This window comes from Apium graveolens, chromosome 5 (genome assembly GCF_009905375.1).
Source record: "Apium graveolens cultivar Ventura chromosome 5, ASM990537v1, whole genome shotgun sequence".
NCBI lineage: Eukaryota > Viridiplantae > Streptophyta > Magnoliopsida > Apiales > Apiaceae > Apium > Apium graveolens.
In genome coordinates this window covers 80,478,795-80,489,047 of record NC_133651.1, presented here as the reverse complement: position 1 = coordinate 80,489,047, position 10,253 = coordinate 80,478,795, and the positions used below count along the sequence as shown (strand labels likewise).

The window sequence follows — 10,253 nt, the reverse complement described above, 5'->3', positions numbered from 1 at the left end:
AGTTTTTCCACTAGTTTTGATTGTTTTTTGTTTAGCATTGTATTGAATTTAAAAAATGGCTGGAAACTAGAAACTGAAAAGTCAGAATTTGGCTATTCTGGAAAAACAAACTTACGACGGTTGTTCATCACATATTCCGTCGTAAGTTACTAATTTACGACGTATAGTTGCGTCGTAAATTTGTGTTTTATTCTATCGAAGGGTCTCACATACGACGTTTCCTTCGTCGTAAGTAACTAACATACGACATTATTATTCGTCATATGTTGATAACTTACGACGGAATATTTCATCGTAAGCAGATTTATTATTTTATTGAGAATGTGGGTCCGTCCTTCCTAACTTGTGACGCAATTTTATCTTGTGACGAAAAAACGAACTTACTACTCGACCAAAAATGACGATTTTTTTCCGTCGTAAATGGCTCAATTACGATGATTTCAGTTCAAAAAAACCGTCGTAAATGGCCAGATTTGTTATAGTGTCTTTTGTATTTTCCATACTTTACTTTTAATACGTACCTCTTCTTTTATAACCAATGTGATTGGCATTAGAATACAACAAATAACAAAATCATTTTTATCTAACCATTCTAATTATGTACTATAAGATAAGATAAATGTCAAACCATATCACGCTTGTTCATGAAACCTGACTATACCTATTGGTTTTGTATTTTTACTAGTTTTGTGTTTTATAGTATTTTAATTTAATGTACATCATGATTAAAAATTATAATTTTTTAAAATATAAACACAAAGTTGCAAAATTAAAAAAAAACTTAAATTTGTATAAGATATCAAACTTTTAATATGTTTTCTTAATTAATATGCGATAACTAGGTTACATGTGTTGAAATGTTAATTTTTAAAAGTAATTAAAACCAAAAAATCAATTTTAAAATATAGAAATTTCACAAACCAACCATAAATTATTTTTAAAATGTATATGTCATAAGTGGACGAAAAAAATATGTTTTAAAGATATATTAAAATACATAAAGAATAAAAATGTTTGTAAACTGACCCAAAATAGAAATATATATATATATATATATATGTCTTAAAATAAACATTTTTGATCATTTTTTAAAATTAAGTTTAACTTTGAAAAAGTAAAATAACTAAAATCTAAACAAGTACTATTGTGCCCAATATTAATGGTTTATCAACATTTAATGTTAAATTTTAATAAAAGAATAGAAGATGATGACACAAAATTTGTAAGAATAAATTTATTAACTGTTTTCTTGGTCACAGGTTTGAATCCCACGGTTTATGATTATGCCAAGAATTTATGATTATGCCAGCATGTCGTTTAAATGTCGTTTATCTTGGTTCAGGTGATTTGCACGATATTGCGTCAACCGGGGGTTTAGCAACGCCAAGGGTAGGATGGGGGTTCCATAGAATATAAAAAAAGAAACATATATTTCTAATTTAACAGTGGCACACGTGTTTGAAAAGGATTAAATAAATACCCAAGAAAGTATAAATTTGTATTTTTAATTGTAAGCAAAAAAAAATCAATTTAGTTCAGAATATTATATTTCGAAAAAAAATTGTTATAAGAAAAAAGGATAAAAGAAAAACAGCCCCAATCCCTTTAGTCATGCCAACTTTTATTTGTTTTACATATTTCTTCATGAAGACTTGATATTGTTTAAAGAGATCTATAGAATTTGGGAGGAGGACATTTTAAACAATATCAAGTCTTCCTCTGAGTTGCAATTTTTAACCCTTTAATTTATGAGAAATGTACATTTTAACCCTTTAAGCTATGAGAAATATACCCTTTAACCCTTATAACGGTACAACTCAGAGGTCAAATGTCTTTTTTGCCCCTCCGATTTTTTACTATCACGGTAAAAAAGGCTAAAGGGTATGAAAATACATACCTCGGGGGTCAAACGGGACGCTCGCAGAGTTCAGGGGTTTATGAGTACAAACACATATACTTTAGGGACCAAAAGGTTAATAAGCCTTAAGTTTAACTTGCAAAAAGTAAAATAACTAAAATCTAAACAAGTAATATTGTCCCAATAGTAATGGTATATCAACATTTATTGTTTAATTTTAATAAAAGAATAGAAGATGATGACACAAATTTTGTAAAAATAAATTCATTAACTATTTTTTTAGTCGCATGTTCGAATTACACGGGAGCAGAATTTATGATTATGCATGTATGTCGTTTAAATGTCATTTTCTTTTACATGCTATTGCGTCACCCAGTGGCCTTTAGCAGCCCAGCCCCAAGGGTAGGGCTGAGGGTTCCATAGATAATAAAAAAAGAAACATATATTTCTCATTCAACAGTGACACACGTGTTTGAAAAGGATTAAATAAATACCCAAATTCTTATTTTCTGAGTAAAACATTTTGTAGTATTTGGATGCTTGGGTATGTTTGGGATAAATTCATAACAAAAATTAGAGTATGGCTTAAAAATAAAATAATCATGTTATTTGAGCATAGTATATTCAATAAAGAAAAGCAAAAAAAAGGGCATGATCACCCCTAATTCATCAGAGTAATTATCTACCGATCTTGTTAATCAGGAAGCCTATCGAGATCAAACATTGGACGTTCATCAGGAAGCTCATTGAGGTCAAACATTGGACGGGCCCTCGGCTGCTCCCCCTCCATATCAGCTTTTGGAACTGCCACCAGTGGCGGTGGCACAGCCACCTGTGGTGGGCCTACAACAGCCTCTTCAATTGCCCCGTTTGGCTTGGTCTCTTTCTCTGCATCCTTTCTCCCTTTCTTTCTCCAGGTTCCTTGGTCGCCCTTTACCCCTTCTGAATCAGAATCTGGAAGCCATCTGGTCCGTCCCACTACGTTCACGGCCTCTGTAATTTCCACCATCTGTTGTTCTGGAAAGCCTTCCACCGGTGGGAATACCCTAGAGCTCCCCACTGCCACATGTTCTGGTCTCCGGTGAGAAGCTGACTGAGCCTTCGAAGGCTTGAGGACACGCTGGACATTGGAATACTGTTGGCCGTACTCGTGCTTGATTTCGTGAAATATTGATTTGGGCCATTGAAAATTCAGTTGATGAAATCAAAGAATCTGAGAATTACAACCTTTTACTGATGAAATGTAGAGGCCGAAAAGAATTGTGTGCTATCCAATGATATAAATACCTAAGATTATGAAGATATGATTAATGCTTTCCAACCACCTTTTACAAAATATAGGTAAATATGGGCCCCAAACATACTTTTTACTGTCAAATATTTCAAAAATAATCAATTATTTTCTGGTTAAAAAATTCAGTTTGGCATAAAGTATATTTGAAACCATTAACTTAGAAGAACTAGAAACATGAATTGATATTAGTGGTTGGTTGGGAAGTATGATGTTAATAAATTATTTCTTTGTGTTACTGCTCATTAGTTTGTAGGTTACATTTAAAAAAATTCAAAATGATTTACAACACTGAAATTAATACTTACAATCCCATATATCTTATTATATATATCTCTCGAGTCAAACACAACATGCGTGGATTGTATGAGATTAACTCCAACCAAATATTAATTTAAAATCAAATAATTATTGATCATATATCAAATGGATGAATGTACATTTTTTCTAGGAAGCACTTTTTTTGGGAAGCAGTGCTTGAATTAGTTTGAATAACATCTATATGTTTAGAATTAATGTTTATCTAAATTACTATCTTTTGGCTTTCAAGTTAAAATAGTTGACTTGGCTTGTGTAGAGATTATGGTATAAGGGCACTAACCTACTCAAAATTACAAAGTGTAATTTGTAAATTTATACCTATTTTGTCACTAACATGATGAAATGTGGGGTGGGAGGTGAAATAACTGGGCTTTTGGATAGTGTCATTTAAATAATAGACAATAAAGTCCAATAAGTATTCAATATCCAACTCAAACCAACTATTTGGATTAATAATATTTTATTTAAAATGTCAAACGTATCATATAACATTTTTGAAATGGTTTACCGAACATAAATCAACAGGCCAATACAATCCAACTACTATATTGTAGTTGTTAAAAATTAGTGTGACAAAATAAATTAGACTAAAGTGCACTATGATAATCTCAATTATTAATTTTTAAATTAGATTAAAGTGCACTATTATAATCTCAATTATTAATTTCTCACACAGTACTGTACTTTTAAAATTAATGACATTTTTGTGGAAAAAAATAGTTAATATAAATTAAATTGTAAATAAGTGTACTAATTATTAATCTCACATCGTCAAAAAAACTCGTGTGCACAAGATAGTGTCAAAAATATAATAGCACATATCAGTACATAAGTTAAAAGCAACCGACACAAAACTGACCACCTAATGACTTATAGTGGATACAATAATGATCACATGTGACCTTTAAAAAAAACGATGTTGTCTATGTTGACGTGATACGAATAAAATCGACCGACTTGGCACATATAAAAGCCACCAGAATTGGTACACGGTTTTATGTCTGACTTGGAACATATGAAACCGACCGAAATTAAGAGTCGATTTTGTGTGTTCAAAAAATAGAATATAATATTAATTTAAATTAAAAAACATGTGCCCGATTTAGTCGAAAAATTATCATTTATTGGTCGAATTTATGACCGACGACTTTTGATCGGTTATATCCTGTTGCTTTAATTTTGTAACTAAAAGCTCTCATTTTCTGTACTGGAGCAAAAATAGAAAAAAAAACATAGAGAAAAATAGAATTCAAGGGAATTGAAGAAATTGGATTAAAGAAGTCAAATGAAAAATATAATATGAATTCATTCATTTATTTTGAGTGAATGTCACATACACCAAACAAGCAAATGTAAATAGAGGGAAAATAAAAATTCCGCAATAAAATATAATTCAATTAAATAAATATAAAAATACAAGTAGAAATTATAGTAAAATTTTACATTTCTTGAAATTAAAAAATTCATCAATAATTGAGTCAGCACTAAAACATTTCGCTAATTCTCTTCGATATAAATTAGTGAACAATGATCGAGAAACTCAACATGATAATTCTAAGTTATTAATAAGTTGTATTTTGAATAATAATAAGCAACATTTCACCCATAACCTAAATATTTTGCTTGTTAAGAAGAGAATAAGTTATACAAGAAGAAGTAAAATATTAGGTTTATAATGAAAATTTAAATTGATCATGTGAGTGGATCAAAATGAAATAAAAAAAACACGTAAAAGAAGAGATTACTAGTTCAGTTATCTTGTACAACATAAAAGGAGTGAGGAAGAAGACTCTAACACTCTTATTTGTTTTAAAAGTCACACATTGCCTTTTGGGTTTACAACATACGACATTCCACGACATATTTTTTCATAGTACATTTGTATATATGCATATTTCTGTTTATTTTCATTTTTAGAGTAGAAAACCATTTTTCGGAAAATAGAGAGGAGAATTTTGAAGAGAAAATGTAGAATTAAAATAGAGAAGAGAATGTTGGAAAAAAATGAGATTACAAGAGCTATTTATAGGTAAATCTGAATTTTAAAATTCAAAAAATTAAATTTAGGCACAGAAAAAAATATTCCTAAAGCTGAGGCAAGACTGTTGAAAAATTTGCCGCAAAGAAGCATTACGGCAGGAAAACTGCCGCAATGAAACAAAGCAGTGGGTTGGTCAACTAAACTGCCGTAATATTTCATTGCACTATGTCGGTCAAACTTCCTAACTTTATTCTTTATTAATATTGGCACATAAATTGATATTAATTTAATATTTGCACAAAAAATAAGTTTGAATTCACAAAAAATTATAAAATTAATAATTTAAATTTTATTTTTAAAATTATTTATTTTATTTTTAAAACTAAAATAACTCATATCATAATTTAAAGAAAAATTACAGAAAAAATAAAATTGATAAATTTTATTATTAAAATTGATAATATTTTAAAATATTACTTTTACTTATATTTTAATGTTAACATATTTTAAAAAAATAATTACTGTTGAATATTAATATTATTTTTATACTTGCAATATATAAGTCGAATATTTATATTAGGTATTTATAATATTAAGTTATATTTAATTATAAAGAAGAGTGACATTTAAAGCTAAAGGGTATTTAAAGTTAAAGAGAGGGGCAGTTGGGGCATTAAAATCTGTTGGCCTGTCCAACAATGAAACATTGCGGATGCCGCAAGGCCACCTGCTGCAATGAATCATTGCGGAGATCTGGACCGGTTTGTAACAATGTGTCCCCCGCAATGTTTCATTGCGGTGGGTTGGTTGTCATTCCTCTTGAACCCGCGTTGGCTCTTAATTGTAGCTCATATATATATATATATATATATATATATATATATATATATATATATATATATATATATATATCCATACGTTCAAATAAAAATAAGTCTTAAAATGAAAATTAAGAACTAATCAAAAAACCCGTACATCAATATAATCTAATAACGCACCATATAGAATTCAGATACACTCTCCAACATATAATTTCAGCTAATCCCCTCCGTTTTATTTGATTTTTCACGTCAATCGATGAGTTTTTTTGAAATCTGACTTATTTGTATTGTTCTTCATCATCCAAGCATCAATTTTCATACCATATGTGCTATATTTCGAAGCCATTTTAAAAAACTTATTCAAACTTGTAGTTTTCTTTATAAAATAGTTTCGAGTAGAGTATATATATATATATGTGTGTATGTATGTATATACTGCTACACTAGAAACTCTATTATAACATGCATTTCATAAAAAAATGAAAGTTTTTAAACTCCACACATACAATTAATATATACAACAATCACATTTAATATATAAAACATACACCCAAACGGACCAGACTACATAAATGTTGCCAATGCAGTGCTTTTCTTGATATTTGAAGAGTTATGTTATATTATTCTTAAAAAAATATTTTACCCTTACATTTATCTAAATATAAACTTTCGTTCCCCTAATAAAAATATTTGACCATATCAATGATAATTTTAATTTATTAAAATTCTTTTATTAATTTATTAGATCAAATTTGGACAATAACAAGCTAATTATCGATGGTGTGACTTACGACGGGCCCGAAGGAGAAGAAGACATGGCAATAGCTCTCCGCCGTATTCAAATGGCGCTTGAGCGCAAGAAAAAAAGGAAAATGAGGGGAAAGCGAAGGTGGAAAAGTTGAAGAAAAAGAAAGACGACGATAAGGGTGGTAAAGGCGGTTCTTCCAACACGGTTAAAGCTTGATCATTCTCGTCGGAATAAAATATTTAAGTTATTATGTATTTTGTTTTAAAAAATATTTGAATGTACTCCATTTATATTTGAATGAAATAAATTGTTTAATGTTTTATTTTTCTTGTACTTGTCCAATTTATTTTATCAATTTTAAATTTTAATAAACAAATATAATGCTAAAATTTGAAAATGTGAAAAACTAAAAAACTAAAATTTTATCGAATTTTTGTTACCTATAAAAAAATAATTATATACTTTTTAACTCTGTCATTATCGGAAATAAATTAATTCATTTAAATATGATTTCCATGATTAATAACAAAGACGCTTTCCATGATTAGAATAATCATATTTTAACATCCGTATAATTGGATATTTGAAATTAATAATTATAACTTATAAGTCAAGAAATATCATTTGACACAACTATTATGCCAAATATTCATAAAATTATGTAAAATAGCTGCATATTATAATTAAGTTACTCTTACAAACATTCATATTTTGAAATTAAAATTTAACCTATTAAATGAAATATAATAAGTCTAGAAACTATTTTTTAATATTTTTTTGAATAATTTCTAATTTTAAAGAAAATAACAAAAATTAGCAACCCAACCGTAATGATACATTGCGGAGGAAGTATCCACCGCAATGTTTCATTACGGGGGTGTGTTGTACAGTTTTAAAAAACTGTAAATACTTGCAGCTGTTGGTTTGTGGTCGTTTACAGTTCCGCAATGAAACATTGCGCCTTTCGCAATGAAACATTTCGGCCGTGTATTAAATACGCACACCTACCTTAATTTGTCTGTACCATTGATCTTATACTGTTGTTTTAACTGCTGCTTAACATTCTGCTCAAATTTGTTCTTCTGAAAATCAAGGTTAGTATTCAAAATTCATGGCTTCTTATTTATTTGATTATTCAAGTTCATCTAGTGATCATAACGATTTTAATTATGTTACCCCCTCACAAAAAGGAGGGTTTATCATAAAATCTTTAATGATGATGAAGTTATAGATGTTGATAGTGTTGAAGATAAAGATAATGATCCGGGGAAGGGAAAAACGCATAGTGATGATGATGTTGGTTTCGGTTGGAAGAATCACGATGTTCATGGTGATTCTGATGATAGTAATGATTCTTTTAATGGCGATGATGATGATAAAATTAATGATGAAATTTTTATTGGAAATGTGAATGACGTAGTTCCTTGTGTTGGTATGATATTTGATTCGTTGGATGAAGCGGAAAGTTTTTATCGAGGTTATTGTCAAAGTATAGGGTTTAAAATAATTATTCGAAGTAGTCATAGGCATTCAAGAAATGGTGGTATATCTTCACGTTTGTATATATGTCGAAAGGGTGGAAGGTTTGGCCAAAAACCCTTGGAAGTTGAAGATAGAGTTAAAGGGAAACAACCCCGAGATGTCATTCCTCAAACTTGTTGTCGTGCTCGTATGTTTGTTGCTCACAAAGTAAGCTCAAACAAATGAGAAGTAACCGAGGTTAACCTAGAGCACAATCATCTTATGGTTACATCGGATAAGGTAAAATTCATGCAAAGATCACGCAACATAGATCCGTTTACCCGATCTTTGATTGAGTTATTCAACAAATCGGGTATCGAGACCCCGAAAGTGATAAATTTACTTAGTGAGACGTGTGGTGGTATTGAAAAAGTTAGTTTTTCCGCTCAAGACGTATGAAATGTAATACGTGACATTCGAAGACGGTTTTTTGATTCCAGTGATGTGGAGTGTCGATTGGTTTTGTTACGAGACTTGCAAAAACAAAGTGATGGAAATTTTTTCTACCGAGTGGATGTGGATGAGGAGAATCGGGTTAGGGGTTTGGTGTGGGTTGATCCTCGTTCACTTAACGCGTACATGAATTTTGGAGATGTTGCAACTTTTGACTCGACATATCGGACTAATAGGTATGTCATGCCTTTTATTCTAATTACGGTAGTGAAATACCACTACCAAAATATTTTGTTTGGATTTGCACTTATAAGAGACGAGAAAGAGACTACTTATAGATGGGTTTTGAAGGCTTGGTTGGAAGCGGTCGATAACAAGACACATATTACCATTATTACGGATCAAGACATCGCCTTAAGTAATGCCATTGCCGAGGTTATGCCTAACACCAACCATACATATTGTACGTGGCATATTAGTAGGAAGTTTCCCGAGAAACTATCTACTTTATATACTCCATACTCGGAGTTCAAGACAGATTTTAATGCATGTATCTACAAGTTATTGTCACCACCGGAATTTGAAGGTAGGTGGGAGGATTTGAAAGAGAAATATGATCTTGAAAATCACAATTGGGTAAATGATATGTATGAAATTAGACGACAATGGGTTTTTGCTTTCACGAAACAACATTTTGCCGCCGGTATGACTACCACCTCAAGGAGCGAGTCTATGAATTCATTTTTTGATGAGTATGTGAAAGCGTCGACCGGTTTGAAAGAATTCATTGAGAATTCACAAAAAGCTTTGGAGTCACAATATTTCCGGGAGGTTCAAGCCGATTTTAACACCGAGTACAAGGGAAAAAGACTATTCTCTAACTCGTTAATGAAAATACATTCCTCCAAGATATACACAAAAAAGATGTTTAAGCGATTTCGAAAAGAGCTTCAAAAAAGTCAATCTTTTGTTGTGAAAGTATGAAAGGTTGTGGAGATTATCTTTCAAAGATGTATTTGGTAGAAAAGTCCACCTTGCCGGAGATTTATAGAAGGAATTTTTTCTTGAAGGTTTCCATCGACGGGAGTTATTCTTGTACATGTAAAAAATTTGAACATTCCGGGATGATTTGTAGACACATGATCCGTTACCTTAACAAGAAACAAAAGACGATGATACCGCCAGATCTTGTCACAATGAGGTGGATAATAAACGGAAACAAAGGTGCGGGACCTCCACCGTGTACCCCTCGGATGCTTCGTAATTTTGTAGAAACTCAAACGGCAAGATATAGTGGATTGTGTAAATCTTTCCAAAGT

At 30.7% G+C, this 10,253-nt stretch overlaps 1 protein-coding gene across 1 annotated transcript; it reads left to right on the top strand.

Moving 5' to 3' along the window:
- Positions 1-6,149: 6,149 nt before the first annotated feature.
- Positions 6,150-9,918, top strand: LOC141660203 (protein FAR1-RELATED SEQUENCE 5-like). Its single transcript, XM_074467168.1, has 4 exons — positions 6,150-6,280; positions 7,018-7,161; positions 8,211-8,693; positions 8,982-9,918. The coding sequence occupies exons 1-4, from the start codon at positions 6,150-6,152 to the stop codon at positions 9,916-9,918; spliced, it is 1,695 nt and encodes a 564-aa protein (XP_074323269.1).
- Positions 9,919-10,253: the final 335 nt, after the last annotated feature.